The following is a 16,413-nucleotide window of genomic DNA, read 5'->3' on the forward strand; positions in this document are numbered from 1 at the left end:
AAGATTATTTGGCTTCTAAAAAAAAGTGTTCCTATAATTCCTATCAATTACCTGATGTATTACTCTGGGTAACAAATTATTATGGCCATTTTTGGGAAGGCCATGTGACTGATGTCTGCAGCATCAAGTTTTGAAATTTCACCCAATAATTAATTTAAAAAACTAAAGTATTTGTTCACTTGGGGCTTGGTGAAGGTAAACAATCCTCTGTGATATTTGTCTGACACTATTTAAAAACAGCTCGTGTTGTTCAGTGCCTACATCATGTTTATTATTATTTTTTCACACACACATATGCCTAGACACAGTGACAAATCTTCAGGATTCCACATGGATGATTACAAACAGGCGTGTGCCAGTGCATATACAATCACAGGACAAATGAAAACGCTGAGATGCAAACCCACTCAGAATCCCATTGATCGATCACATTGGATAACAAAATACTGGTTTTGTAAGAATCATAAAAAACCATTATTCCAAAGAAATAATGGATATAGTTCAACATCAATCTTCAGTCAAGTAGACTCCCTATATCATAAAAAGGCCTGAAAGTTTATAAAATTCTTTAACACTTAAAATAATAATTTTAAAAAGGCAGGCATGGTGGTACATGCCTGTAGTCCCAGCACTTGGGAGGTGGAGGCAGAAGGATTGGGAGTTCAAAGTCATTGTCAACTATATACTGAATCCGAGGCCAGGCTGGCTACATGAGAACTTGTTTCAAAAATAAACAATTTACAAATGTTAGTCATTTTAGACATGAAACAGGATACCACACAGGCAGTGCTCTAGAGAGGCCTCCTACTCCCGGCTCTCAGGTCAAGTAGGACATGCACTCCAGATGTCCAGAAAGTGAGACAGAGCTGGCAGGCTTTGGTGGCAGGCAGGAACTAGGAGACTGTGGTCCTCTCTCTCCATCACTACCTGAAAATAAAAGGAAAAGTCAGAGTCAGGTTACATACGTCTCCACGCAGTAAGCCCACACACTTTGGTGCCACACCGAATCTATGATTTGTCACTGAAACCAGAAACAAACACCCCCCATATCTCTGATCCTGGCTCTAGCGTTTCTCAGTCAGGGTCACCATTATTTTTGTCAATCCTGAGGTCTTCAGATAGGATTCTCCCCTTCTCAGAGATGTACTGTCTCTTCACACCCCTCCCCCATATTTTCTGACCCAGCCTGAATCACCCACTCTGCCAGACCTCTGTGAGAAGCTAGGTCTCCAGCTTCCTTCACGGTCCTTTGTTCTTTGATGCCCACCACCCAAAGTGGCTTCCCACTAACACACTTCATCAGGGTTTTTATTTAGGCTTCTCATTGGGGCTCAGCCTTCCCGTCCAGCCTCCCAACTATGCCATTTTCCTCTGAGCAGTGACCACATGGAGCAGTGAGCATGTAGGGAAACATTCCAAATGGAAAGCATCCAAGCTACAAGGGAAATGCCTTGAAGACGTCAGCATGATCTCGTTCCATTGCGGACCCTTATCCTCCATGCATGTCCTCCCAGTCTTCCTCGGTCTCCAGTGGACTGAAGATATTGCCATGGGCTGCGAGTTATTACACCTAGTTCTATTCCTTCCCTTGACATGCCCTTGGACTCCAATAAGACTTGGCCACCTTGGACGGGGGCTCAGTCTACAGGGACATTTTGTTGTCACTGTGGTGCTGGTGGTTTTGTTTTTACTTCATGTCAGGCCATTTGCTGTTGAGCAAAAGCACTTCAGAACTGGGGATTCACCGAGAAGCCCCTGATTTCCATCTCCCACCTTGGACTGAGCATCTGAAATGCCTGATCCAGAAGGTCCAAATCCAGGTTTCCACATATTACCACAACCAGTTCACCACAACCCTTCCAATTTCCCAACAACCCCTACCTCAGGCTCCATCTTGAAGAAGACAGCTACCTGGCATGCTGCCACGATGTTGCAGAGAGGCAGAATCACAAGGATCCTGAGAAGAGTTTTTCAGGGCCAACAGGGCCTCTGCGGCCTCCAGCTTCCTCTGCCACTCTAAGAGAGCAACAACAGAATCCTGCTTGGTGGCATTAGGGACCTGCAAAGGAAATGGCATCAGATAATGGCATCTGGGAAACCACACCTCCTCTCACTAACACAGGTGCCCCTTTAAGTATCCAGTTCCATCCAGCACCCACCCCCACCCTAGGCTTTTTTGCTCTTCCCATTCACTAAGCTCATTCCCTCCCAGGGACCTGGACCCCACTACTTTGCCAGGACCTGTGGCTGCAGAAGAAGAGGGCCAGGGGTAGCACTGGGTTGCAGGGTCGCACTTGAAAATCTAGAAACAAGGAGAGGAGAGGCCAGGGGATGAAACCCTCTGGTGGAAACCTACTACTGGAACACTTGGCAGACCAGGGGTTTTCAAACCAGGCTGGGGAAATCTGAACGATTCCAAGATGTTTGTCCTTTTCAACCAGCCACCTTCTTGGCCTGTTTCCTTTTAAAACGTCTATATTTTTCTTGACATGCTAACTTCTACCAAATCTTTCTTCCCTGTGCTGCAATGAAGATGACAAAGAACCCAAAGAGACTATGCTCTAATCTGCACAGCCGCCAGAAAGATGGGTGTAGTAATAAGAGTTTATTATTATTACATATGGCAACCTTATTATTACATATGGCAACCACGAAGGGACAACTGCTTCCACATAAAGCCTGAGACAGCTTGGGAAGTAATTCTAGAACAAAATGAAAGCATTGTGCCTGGTTTCTTGGTAGCAGCAATTTCTCGGTTCTACTCTGCTTGCTAGAGGCAAGCAAGCGCCGCATCTAAGAGAGGCTTCCTGACTCAGCTTTAGCTGCAAAGCCTGCAGCTCATTAAGAGGTTCTGCCACGAAACACTTAAACGGTGTTGACGAAAAGCTGAACACATGCTTTTCAGTTTTCAGCCATAGCAGGAAAAAAGCTGCGCCGTTTAAAAATGCCAGCTTTCTGGGCTGTCCTGCCAGGGCAAACTCTGACTCTTTTACGCAGGCGGTTCATGCCTACAGCCAGTACCTCAGCCATGAGGCTGGAAAGCTAAGGAATGGACTGGATCTAGCTGGCAAAGCCACGCCTTTAGTCCTACTGAGTTTGCTTGGTAAATTAAAGATTCATGTGGTCAGAAAAAGAGAGATATACAGTAAAGAGAGATTCAAAGACAGAGAAAATTTCTGAATGGTTTAAAGTGTGTTAAAAATATATGCAGACTAAAATTTAAAGTTCTTAAAAGTAAAAAACAAAAAAAGGAAGAGAGTTGTTGTGTGTGGTAGCACACGCCTTTAATCCCAGTGCCTAGAAGGCAGAGGCAAACAGATCTCTGTGAGTTCAAGGTGTAGTAGCAAACACCTTTAATCCCAATGCCTGGGAGGCAGAGACAGGCGGATCTCTGAGAGTTCTAAGACAGCCTGGTCTACAGAGTTACTTCAGGTCAAAGATACAGAGAACCTGTCTCAAAAAGCAAAGAGTTAAAAGTAAAAATAAACAAAATAGAGGTTAAAACAAAGCTGCACAAAGATGGAAAATATACAGAGAATTTTGATACTGTATGCTATTATGCTCTCTTTGAATCGTTTGAATGCTGAGGAAGGACCAACAGCTGCTAAAAGATATTTATTTGTAGATGCTGCTGAGCTAATCCAACATGGATGTTTTGATGCCTTGGCTTTGAAATTTGGATCTAAGGACATGATACTTTGGAAAGGAGTTTCTTATTTTGTTTTCACAGAGGATGAGACGCTGTTCATTTCTTCTATACCGATTTGGTATGATGGACCACGCCCTCCTGAAGGGTTGGTGTGAACACCTTCAGAAAATTGCTTCGCTCAACTGCCAACTGAGATGAAACTAGCACACAGGTTATACCATGAAAGACCTAATTAACGACGCCCCCATTCAGCAGGAAGCAGTTTGGAGAGAAAAAACTGCGCCCATGTTCCCAAATATGGTTTATAAACGTTCTTTTACATTTAAAGGGGGATATGATATAGGTATGAATAATTTGCATTAGTATAGATTTTGCTTTATTGATAGAGATTTAAGGTCAATTTTGTTATATATATATAAGTGTTTCTGATTTTGATTAAGGTATCGTGATTGTGTAGTTTATTTAAATATATACTGTATAATTAAGAAATATAGGTTGTTAATGGATAATCATCGATAATAGTAAAGCTTGTAGTCATGTTAGTTAGATTTTCTAGATATATAGAGATATAGTTTAGATAGATATTCTTCATGTCTTTCAAATATTACAGAATAGGACATTTAATGTTTTAATAACTGAGGACTTTTCATGACAATGAGACACTCTGCTCCTGGCAGCACCAATCTACTTCAAGAGGAAGATGGGCATCGAAGAGGCACCTTATGGAGTTTGATAGCCATTTGGGCAAGAAACTGCTCTTGCCTGGACTATTGCATAAACTGGACACAGAGAACCCGCAGAGAGGGGACTACTGAACTTGCCTAAGGTGAGATGATCTTTCGGGGTTCCTGATTCATTTTGAAAGAGTCTGCAAGACATTCTGCAGGACACAACAGATAGTGACTGAACTGACTTTGAATTTTCCTGCTTTATGGAAATGTCTGCTGGATACCATGGGCCTGAAGGCTGAAGATGGATGCCCCAACGGTACAAAAGAACTTTGGGTGACTGTCCAGGCAGCGAGATGTCTTTGTCATTTCTAGAGTTTGAAGTTTCTTAGTTCTTGTTTACTTAGGTAATATATCTTTCTGGAGTCTTTGATGGAGTTAAGAATAGTTAGTTATAGTTATAGTTTTCCTTAGTTATGATAAAGATTATTGTAACTTTTACTTGATAACTGTTTTGTTATATGTAATTTTGCTATGTTAAAGCCTTTTTTTTTTTGTTTAAACCGAAAAAGGGGAAATGATGGAGGAAGGTCATTGGCTAATAAAGGAACTGCCCTGGCCCATTTTATTGGTTAGAGGATAGGTGGGAGGAGTAAACAGAACAGAACGCTGGGAGGAAGAGGAAGTGAGCTCAGAGTCGCAACAGCTCTGCTCTCAGGAGCAGACGCCTGAGAGAGATGCCATGCCCCACTCCCGGAATGAAGCTCCGACCCAGGATGGACATAGGCTAGAATCTCCCCGGTAAGCGCACCTTGGGGTGCTACACACAGATGATTAGAAATGGGCTAAATTAATATGTGAGAATTAGCCTAGAAGAGAATGGGCCACGCAGTGATTAAATGAATACAGTTTGTGTGTTGTTATTTCGGGGCATAAGCTAGACAGGCTGCCGGGGTGCTGGGAACGCAGCCCCGCCACTCTTATTACTACAGATGGGAGCCCCTCCTTTTTCAGGTACTGGCTCTTGCTTCCTTTTTTTCCCAGTCCACAGTGGTTATGAATTGATGAGTCAGTCTCTGTTCAAATGGTGTCAGTAACAGACAGGGACCGTGACAACTGCTAATGCCCCCCCCCTTAACTGTATGAGCAGATCTGTGTCTCTGGAATGCTAGACGACTCATAATGGAGTCCCAGCTAACTGCAGACTCTCTAATTTGGCATCAAAGCCCAGGGAGATGCCTGGTTCCTGCCCTTTGTCTGCAGACACACTGCCAGGACATACTGCCCCTATATACCCACACAAGACGTGGGGTGCAAGGCATTTGAACTCATTGGACAGTAACTCAATGTGACCTTAGCTGATTGGGTAATGTATGCATATATGCCAGTGAACATACACATTGAACCAGATCTGCACCTTGATGCTGGTCTGTGGAGGAGGTCTGTTTCCCAGGAAGCTCTGTGACTCTGTCTTTCTCCCCTCTCCCCTACTGAGATGCTAATGAGAGGGGAAACCCACAATGAAGGACAAGCCAGGCCTTTCTCTAGGAAGTCTTCTCTATTGACTTTAGCATTCCTTTAGGCCTCTATAGCATTCCCCATCATGACCCCAAATTCCAACCGAATCTTCTCTCACATCCATCTGTTGTGATATGGAGCAACAGCCCAGGCTCATTCAGGGCTTCCTATGTGGTACACCTTCTTCTACTTCTCTTGTCAATGTCATGAACGTAGCCTGTTGTCCCGGAGTGGCTACCAGAAAACATAGACTTGGAAAGATGAAATCACTTATTGGAACCCTCAAGATTAGGAATTCTCAAGGCGAAATGCCTTCTCTTCACTCCTCCTTCTGAGGTGATGCCTCCTCCTCCTCCACACTTCCTCTTCTCCTATTACATTTCTTCTTCCTTCTCCTCTTTCTCCTTTCTCATTTGCCAATCTCCCATGGCACCAACCACAGTGCTTAACATGGAGTAATATGGATACAGCTGGCTTTAGGGCCATATTCAACTCACCTTTTGGGCCTGACAGATGGATCACGAGGTGCCCAGGAAAAAGAAATCGCTGGTTGCTGCTCCAATTTCACTGGAACATGGGGCAGAATTGCCCATTCTCTCTGCTGGCTAGGCATATGAGTTCCCTGAGAACTTCCCTGCCAGAGTAGAGACAATAGTAGGAATTTGGGTACCCAGCCTACCATGAAAAGAGGAGAGATGAACATGTTGTCAGATGACTACAGCAACTCAGAATGTCAGAACTTGAAGCCCTTGAAGATCATTGAGGCTTACCTTTAATTTTAATTTTCAGTTCACACTAAAATCCAGGAAGATGCAGTTAAACCTGAGCTCACATGGTAAATCACGGCCGATGTGGGGATGGAACCCAAGACTTTAGGACACAGTACAAAGGGTCAGGGGAGGAGCTTCTGGAATCACCTCCCATAAGCACCAGAATCTCCTTACCTCCTGTGGAACTTTGTGGGACCTGGCCTCCCTCTTGTGCACAGTGCTCTCCTGCCCATCTGTAAAACACCAGGCACAGCTTACATAAGCCTCACTGACACCATCCTTCCAAATATTCCGGCCCCATTTGGAGGGTTTACCACACTATGCCTCTTTCCCAACTCTTGGGTTGCTTTCTTTTTCTAGTGAATGGCCACTGTGGAGCCTGATTCAATAGGGGCAGGAGAACACTCAGGGCTAAGTAGCAAGACAGTGATAAAAGTAACAAACTTACCACTCAGCAACAAATGTCTACCTATAGAAAATATAAGCAAGGGATGTGGACATTTCTCCAAAGCATTTAATTCCTAACATTGGTTTGATGAGCAATTACCAACAGTCCCACTGCAATCTCAAGACAGGGATGCTGACAGAATTACTCATGTTCCCTCCACCTAAATTCAGGTTCCTTCCCTAACCAAAGACACTCACTGCGGCTTTCTGCTACACCAGCCAGCTTCTTGCCATGCTTGTAGAATTTAGGAGCAACAGCCATATTCTTTATCAGTCCTTGATCCAGGTGCCTCTTCAGCCTTGTCCTCTGCTCTTTCTTTGAGGCGATCACAGCAGGCAAGAGCCCATGCTGTTCCCTAAAGTGAAGGATGGAAGGACCAAGGTTAGCAATGTGGAATAGGCCTGACCCTTACCTTGCCAGACATGACACTCACAAGAAGGCAGTGCTCTGTGACATTTGAGGCATGGAAGAGGCAGAAACGCTTTTTATCCCTGCTTTGGGTAGAGAAGCAGTGGTTGTAGAAGTTGTACGAGTGGCCTATAGGCCTTCTGAAGGCAAATTCTTTCCCCCGGGGAGCTCCAGTCTCATGCCCACTGCTACATGTGGAGTCAGAAAAGCAGCGGGGTAAGGCAGGTATGAGTTATGCTGCATGGCTTTAGGGTCAGGAGTGGGGGTCAGAGTAGCACCTGGGTCCCCCATCTCCAGGTTACTTACTCTGTCCTTAGAAAACTACATCTTCAGTGACTGGGACTTTTCTCTCTATTGTGCTCACTGTTGGACTAAGCTTTCACTTCCTCGTTTCCCTATGCTTTCTCAATTTTCACCTAGGCCTTCTTATATAGTACCCTTCACAGAGTCCCACATTGATGGAGTAAGGTCATTGGTTAAATTTGTAGTAATAGGAGCGGCGGGGCTGCGTCCCCAGCACCCCGCCTGCCTGGCTAGCTTATGCCCGAATTAACAACACACAAACTGTATTCATTTAATCACTGCTTGGCCCATTTCTATCTAGCCTCTTCTAGGCTAATTCTCACATATTAATTTAGCCCATTTCTAATCATCTGTATAGTGCCCCTAGGTGTGCTTACCGGGAAGATTCTAGCCTATGTCCTTCCTGGTTCGGAGCTTCATCGCATGCATCTGCCTGGGAGCTGGGAGCATGGCGTCTCTCTGAGGCGTCTGCTCCCGAGAGGAGAGCTGTGGAGTCTGAGCTCACTTCCTCTTCCTCCCAGCGTTCTGTTGTTTACTCCTCCCACCTATCTTCTAACCAATGAGGGCCAAGCAGTTTCTTTTTATTTAACCAATGACCTTCCTCCATCACCACATATACGAAGCTCTTCACAGTCTCACAGATGTTCAACCTGATCATGAGTTTTTCTGTTTATCTTCTCTCCTCACAATCCATTTTCAGGCCCAGACAGTCCTGCATCTTCAACAATCACTACACTCCATCCATTCTGTCGCATCATTAATTGTCTTCCTCATGGCCTTCATTCTTTCACTTTCGGCCTGGGATTTTATGTCCCATGCTCTCAGACAGGAGTCTCATGAATGCCTTATTTCCCTTACCTTTTCATTAAGGTTGTTTGCACACTTAACCTCAATCTTGATTACCACCTGGATCCCCCTTTACACTGCCTGTCCTCTTGCTTCTCATAAGGAATCACATTAGGCTACTCAAGAAGGTGAGGGAGGGGGATCAGAACTTCCATACCATTCTGGGTTAACTAGGGGGACAGTATCTCAAAACAAAAAAAGGTATCATTCAACAATACATAACCTACATGAGATGTAAGCAAAGGACAGAAATAGACAAATCTTTAAAGCATACAAAGGGCAAAGTGAAATATGAGCAAGGAGGTCAAGACCACGATGGGGACACCCACTGAAATAGTTTACCTCAGATACTGGGACCTCACCAACTCCAGCCAGACAGGGAAGGAACCAGATTACTACCAAATTAGACCCTCTGAATGTGGGACACAGCTGTATGGCTGAGGAAGACAAAAGGGCCCTGACAGTGGCACCAGAATTTATCCCTACTGCTGGTACTGGCTTTTTGGGAACCCGTTCTCTTTGGACGGATACCTTCCTCAGGCTAGATAAAGTGAGAATGCTCTTGGACGTTCCCAAAAACAATGTGCGCTGGATCCTCTGAGAATTGGGGGGGTGGGTGTGCAGTAGGTGGTAAGGTGAAGGGAATGGAAGAACGAGACGGATTGGGAATTGGGATTGGTATCTAAGTGAAAAAAGACAGTTTACTTTTGAAAAAAAACAATACAACTAAAAATAGTAAGTGGTCATAAACTTGAGTGAGAGTGAAGTGGACATGAGAGGAATTGGAGGTGGAGAGGTAGGGGTGAAAATGATGTAGCCAAACTACTTGATGTGGAATTCCCCTCTGTATGCTGTGAATAACATTGGTTAATAAAGGAAACTGGCTTGGCCTGATTGGGCAGCGTAGAGCAAGGCAGGGAAAACTAAACTGAATAATTTTTAAATAACAAGACTTATGGTTGGACTCAGGAGATGACTCATCAAGTGAACATGCTTGCCATACAAGCCTGACAACCTGAGTTTGATCCCCCTGGGCCCAGAGAAAGGCCTGATGAGGTATCCTGGAAGAGAAATCACAGAACACTTGTAGTGAGATGGGAAGCGGCCCTGGAAGCTTCCTTTCTGCTAGCTAGCATTTACAGTACTAGAAGGTACTATGCAGGCTGCTGAGAGGAAGACCTCCTCAATATTCTTCCCTAGCTGTGAACCCTGTGAACTGCAGAAATGACCACCATGGCTATATATGTCCCTAGGTACCATAGTAAAATGTGTTACAGGGATAAACTGCTTTCTGCTTGGATTTAAGGCCTGCAAATCTGGCCAAGAATCCATGGTTGGGGAGCTCAAAGGTCCCAACGTAAATCTGCTATGGTGATTTTACTGAATAGATATAGTAGGCCTTATTCTTGAAATTTGTATATTTCAACCCATAGACTAGTGTATCTCCCAGACCCTGTCAGAGAAGTGTCTGTGTTTGAACAGTGAATGCCAATTAACTAAGAAACCTGTAACCATTCACGGTGTGGAGAACAAGTGATTATGGGATGCTAAGTCACAAATGGGACATCTATGTCATACACACCCCCAAGGCTATCCCTGGAAGAGGGGGAGGAAACATAAGACTCAGTGGTAGAGGAGGACAAGAATGAGATAATGTCGTCAGGAGACGCCAGGACTACTGCGTCCATGAACTCACAGCAGCTGTGGCTGCCCACCCAAGACCTGCACCAAAAAAAGTCAACATTCGACTATGAAGCAGGAAGGGGTTCTTGAGGGCCCACCTGTAACTGAGGTGTTATGGAGGTGTTGATGTCTTCTGGGGAAGGAAGAGTCACGATTTCTTTTAAGGCTGTGGCTACTGGTAAGGTGACCAAGCTCGGGTAGATGGCCTCATCCCCAGAAGTATTGCGAGAGCCCAAACTGGAGCCAATGGGTTATGAAAACAAACAAACCAAAAAATAGTACTAGAGAGATGGCTCAGCAGTTATGAGTGTGTACTGCTTTTGTAGAAGACCCAAGTTCAAATCCAAGCATTCACAACAGGAAATTGTTCATAATCTCTAACTCCAGCTACAGGGGATCCAACATCTTCTTCTGGCCTTCTTGGATACCAGCAGACACATGCAAAAGGCCCCATGTACATATATATTAATAAAAACTCTAACAGAATAAAAGGTAAGAGTTGGGGAGGTAGGGGTGGGCTTGGGAAGAGTTAAGGGGAGGAGTTGAGGGTAAATGTGATCAAAACACATTATATGAAATTCTCAAAGATGTAATAAAACTATTAAAAATATAAAGCAGCACAAGAAGTATTACAGACAAGTATTTCTCATGAACATAGATGCAAACCTCTCATGAAATGTTAGCAGTTTGAATCAGTGTATGGAAAAACATTCATTAACAAGTACACTTTACTCTAGGAATGCAAGACCATTTTACTATTAATTTTTCTTAGGTTTATTTATTTATGTGTGTGTGCGTATTCTACCTGCCTGTACATATGCACACCATTTGCCTGGTGTCCTCGGAGGTCAGATGAGGACACCAGATTCCCTAGAAGTGGAGTTCCAGGTGGTCATGAGCCACTTTGTGGGTTCTGGGAGTTGAACCCAGATTCTCTGCTGGAGTAACAAGTGCCCATAACTACTGAGCCATCACTCCAGTCCCTAGTTTGACACTTAAATACCACAAATAAAGCTAGCCTGGAGGTGCATTCCTATAATATTATTAGCACACAGGAAGCTGTAGCAAGTGGAACACCATAGGTTGGAGGCCAGACTGGGAGACACTGTGAATTCCAGCAGTTTGTCTCCTACAGAGTAAGACTGTATATAAAAAGAAAGGGCAGGAAAAGAAATCCATGAATGAATTTTACTGTATTAGTGGGATAACAGAAGAGTGGTCACTAAGATGTGTGCCGGAAAGGGGATGTGATAATCTGAAAACTCCAGTGATAAAAACATCAAAAAAGAAGGTATGCCAATTTAGGAACATAGGGGAATATTCTCAATCCCATAATATCTATCTGTAAAGAAACAAAAGCAAAAAACAAACCATAGAGGAAATGTTTCATGGTGAAATGCTAAATACACTTCTATTAATTTTTATGATTTCACACAAAATAATGGGCCTAATGACATTTTCACAATGGTGTATTATACTTTGCTCACATTGACCCCCATTACCCTCTGCTGTTCCCTGTCCATTGAGTCCCCTTCATCCATATAGAAAGGATCCCTTGTACTTCCAGGTCCTGCATACACACCCTTATCACATTTACAGTGGAAGGTTGATTCCTCACATCCAACAACATATGACACCTATCTTTTTTTTCTCTATTACCTTCTTTTCACACCCTTGGCTTTCCCTTCTTCCCTCAAATGTTCTCACTTTTACCTTGATGTATGGTCTAGGTTGTATTGTGACAGAAAACACGTGATAAGGGAAAGACAGAAATTTCCTGTCAATATCTAAGAAATGTGGCAGAATGTTGCTCCAGATGCTCACCACATGCACCCAGCATCATTCTTTAAGCCATAGCTGGTTCAGTCAGGCACGAACTGTAGACAGAGGCACATAGATTCAAAATGAAAAGGGGGAATCTTGAGGGAGGGGCAATCTGGGAGAAGTGGAGGATGGGAATAAACGTGATAACTGTGTGAAATTTTCAAAGAATATTTTTTGAGGGGTGCAATGAACTTTATTGATGGTATTCAAGAGAGTAGGGCTCCCTAAGGCCCCTCCTGCTATTCTGGGGGTCTGGAATGGAAACTGTGAGGGAGATGCTCAGTGTTAAGGGTTAGTTAGGCCAGGGACTGCTCAGCAGCCGAGGACCTCTCTCTTGCTGTGTCCTTGCTGGGATGGGTGGTCCAGGGTGGGCTTCTTAGTCCTTGGAGGCCATGTAGGCCATGAGGTCCACCACTCTGTTGCTGTAGCCGAATTCATTGTCGTACCAGGAAATGAGCTTTACAAAGTTGTCATTGAGAGCAATGCCAGCCCCAGCATCGAAGGTGGAAGAGTGGGAGTCACTGTTAAAGTCACAGGAGACGACCTGGTCCTCAGTGTAGCCCAGGATGCCCTTTAGTGGGCCCTCGGATGCCTGCTTTACCACCTTCTTGATGTCATCATACTTGGCAGCTTTCTCCAGGCGGCATGTCAGGTCCACGACGGACACATTGGGGGTAGGAACGCGGAAGGCCATGCCCTTGAGCTTCCCGTTCAGCTCTGAGATGACTTTGCCCACAGCCTTGGCAGCGCCAGTGGACGCAGGGATGATGTTCTGGGCAGCACCACGGCCATCTCGCCACAGCTTCCCAGAGGGGCCATCCACTGTCTTCTGGGTGGCCGTGATGGCATGGACTGTTGTCATGAGTCCTTCTACGATGCCAAAGTTGTCATGGATGACCTTGGCCAAGGGGGCTAAGCAGTTGGTGGTGCAGGAAGCGTTGCTGACAATCTTGAGGGAATTGTCATACTTGTCATGGTTCACACCCATCACAAACATGGGGGCATCGGCAGAAGGGGCGGAGATGATGACCCTCTTGGCCCCACCCTTCAAGTGGGCCCCAGCCTTCTCCATGGTGGTGAAGACACCAGTAGACTCCACAACATACTCGGCATCGGCATCCCCCCATTTGATGTTGGCGGGATCTCGCTCTTGGAAGATGGTGATGGCCTTCCCGTTGATGACAAGCTTCCCATTCTCAGCCTTAACTGTGCCTTTGAACTTGCCATGGGTGGAGTCATACTGGAACATGTAGACCATGTAGTTGAGGTCGATGAAAGGGTCATTGATGGCAACAACGTCCACTTTGCCAGAAGTGAAGGCAGCCCTGGTAACCAGGCGTCCAATACGGCCAAATCCATTCACTCCGACCTTCACCATCGTGTCTCTGGAACGAGGCTGGCACTGCAGGAAAAGAAGCGGCTGTCTCTAGAACAGGGAGGAGCAGAGAGCCTCAAAGAATATTTTTAAAAATATTTCCAGGCCCCATGAAAAGTCATCACCTGGTTGTTAGAAACGGTTTTGGCAAAGCTAGAAGATAAATTAGTATGAAAACAACAATAAACTACAAACAAATACACCAAAAGAGAATTTTTTAAAATGACAGTAACATTAAAATAAACAAAATATCTGTGAAGAATATGGGCACAAGCACTGGAACATTTGTTTAGAGAAAACTATTAAAATCTTGCTAATAGGTATTAAAATAAAGTATGCTCTGCTCACTGTTTAAAGCACTCAAAAGTTTTCCACTCTCTGTAATCATCAAGAGAAGGAAAAGTTATCGCTCAAGGATCTATAGCAGTGCTTATGACATAAAAGGGCCAACGACATGTGGAAGAGGACAAAGATGGAGAATGGCTGAACCCCAGCATTTCACTATCATGCTCCAACACGGAGGTAAGCACCACAGCACGGAGTCACCTTAGGACAGGACACACACTCCAGTGAGATCAGAGGCAGGTCACAGACAGCACTACATAGACTCCACGATAATAGGAAATGGGACAGAAAAAGGGGGTGCCCTGAGGGGAAAAAGCAAACAAAGATTGATGGCTCCAACAGATTCCAAGATGTAACCCAAAGTGAATCTCGATTCTAAGAGTAAACTGCTAACCTTTAATACCTACGACCTGAGGACTGTCCTGCACAAATACTTTCCATCATTCACCAGAAGCAGATGCTCAAATATGCGGGTAACCTGCACAGAGCAAAAGCCTCAGAGAGAAGAAGTAGGGTCCAGGCCTTCCAGCCTCACAGCGCCATGACCAGACGTTGTTCTGGAATTTTATGAACGCTTTGAACCATGCACCAAGAGAGCACCATGAGAAACCTCACAGTCCTAACTAAACAGGGCGACCACAGACAGGCATCATGAGCACGTTTGTCAGCGGAGACCCCACGCAAAGTGAACTCACCATGTACCCGAAGTCTTCGACATTTTCAGTTCAGCCTGCAGAACTTCATTCAGGCTGGCCAGAGTGAAGGTGAAATGCAGAGGAAGAAACAGAAAGTTCTGGGGGCGGGAGTTAGGACGAAGGTCATGCTCCAGAAATGTATCTACTGGTTGAGCAGAATGTACTGAACTGAAGCAGGGAGGAACCATGGGCAGGAACAATGGGGCTTAGGGCCATGGAGGGGTGGAGATTAGGGCTATGCAGGGGGCAGGTCTCGGTTCCACAGCCAGCACAGTGGGGACCTCAGCAGAACTGTGGATAAATGTCCTGAGTGGGGCGTCACACTCTAGGAAGATGATATCCTTTCCCTTCTTTCCACCCCCTGGGCAGGTGAGCTTCATGTTCATGTGCTCTGGAACATCCTCCAGGGGTACTGGGGTTCTTCAGGCCAGGGCTCCCAACTTCTCCATCCTCAGCACCTCAACCAGTAGTGCAGATACACATCACAGTACCCACCTGAGGTAATGGACAACAGTCATGAGGGACCGCAAACATGAGGTCTAAACTCTCTTTTTCAGACTGTGAGAAACCCACAACAATACTTCCAGGAAGGTAATGTCTTTGCTCACAACATGGAGGACTCATCCAATGGCCCAAGAGGAACCGGGAAGGCTGCTCCTCCAAGAAGGCCCTGGAAGGGTCGGTTCCAGAGAGCCCTGGCACGTGTGTCCAAGTTCTTCAGGTGGGGCTCTGAGTCAGCCTGCCTCTTACCAATCACAACAAGTTGCAATTACTCTCTCCCTCTCCCCTAGAGAACACCCCAGCCCTCCTCTCCATTCCCACAGGGCTTCTGAGGGTCCACTTGTCTCTCTGTTTCCTTCTCGGGAGAGGCCGCTGGGCAGAAAAAGGCCGAGAACGGGGCCATGGCGTTCTGCTGCCCAGGCCCTTACCCCCCTGAGAATCTTGTTCAGTGCGGTTGAAATAAAGGCCGTCATGCTTTACAATGTTTTGGCTTCATTATATTTTATTTACATTTCCTACTGACATCAACTTAAAATGTGCTGGGGATGATGTCTTGGTGATGGGGGTGGGATATCTTGGAGGGGAGAGCAAGTGTCTTTCTGAGTTCTCCTAGGACATCAGTTTCCCCCTCTGAGGCAAAGATACTTGCTCCGGTCTTTGTAGCAAAGCAGTCTCACTCAGAACTGTTTCTATATCACAGCTGGCACCTCTGACCCACACTTCCATACATCCAGGAGGAGCAGTTTGCAGGCCTCTCCCCTTGCAGTCTATGCAGACTTCATAGCTGAGAAGTCTTGAGCAGAGATTATGGGAGAGGGACGCATACACAAGGAATACGTGGAGCCTTTAAAAGGGCTTTAGACTTTTTGCTCACAACACCACCCAAGCACCCACAGTTCCTTGGGACAAGACAGGTTCCAAAAAACAGCCTTGTTTGTCTCTACTACACAAGGTCACTCTCCACTTTATGAGGGTTTCTTGTCTTCCTAGGGCGACCCTGAAAGGTCTTGAAACATTTATCCCAGGTCAAGGCTGCATTGAGGATAAAACACAACTCATCTTTACCCTTAGGCAGTTTTACTGACGTATAAAATGTATTTTGACTACAGGAGGACATAAATAGGACACAGAAATCACAAATACCATCTCCCTTCAAATGACAATCTCCAATATGCTTCAAACTAATGGAGTAAAAAAATGCTTGACCAGGACCAGCTGTAAGAAACCAATGTCCTTCCTTGCTGTGAAGGGGTGAGTCCTTCCTTGCTGAGAGAAGGAGGGGGTTCTCAGAGGCCAGAATGTGTACAGGGAGACAACAGAATTTCAAGCTTCAAGCCCTTCTCTCTACTTCTGTAGGACAGCCAGGGTGGGACCCACAGA

General features: G+C 45.3%; 1 protein-coding gene across 1 annotated transcript in view; it reads right to left on the bottom strand.

Moving 5' to 3' along the window:
- LOC121444666 (doublesex- and mab-3-related transcription factor C1-like) overlaps positions 1–16,413 on the bottom strand; it is a 65,584-nt gene that overhangs the window by 24,420 nt on the left and 24,751 nt on the right. The window contains exons 3-9 of the mRNA XM_041646572.1: positions 7,251–7,408; positions 6,780–6,838; positions 6,606–6,630; positions 6,333–6,510; positions 2,242–2,302; positions 1,912–2,059; positions 777–927 (exon numbers count right to left, since the gene is read on the bottom strand). Coding sequence (XP_041502506.1) covers positions 818–927; positions 1,912–2,059; positions 2,242–2,302; positions 6,333–6,510; positions 6,606–6,630; positions 6,780–6,838; positions 7,251–7,408 — 739 coding nt within the window. The 3' untranslated portion in view covers positions 777–817. The remainder of the gene's footprint in view (positions 1–776; positions 928–1,911; positions 2,060–2,241; positions 2,303–6,332; positions 6,511–6,605; positions 6,631–6,779; positions 6,839–7,250; positions 7,409–16,413) is intronic.

The sequence above is a fragment of the Microtus oregoni genome, unplaced genomic scaffold (assembly GCF_018167655.1).
Source record: "Microtus oregoni isolate MIOR12 unplaced genomic scaffold, Mior012 000136F_ref0000326, whole genome shotgun sequence".
NCBI lineage: Eukaryota > Metazoa > Chordata > Mammalia > Rodentia > Cricetidae > Microtus > Microtus oregoni.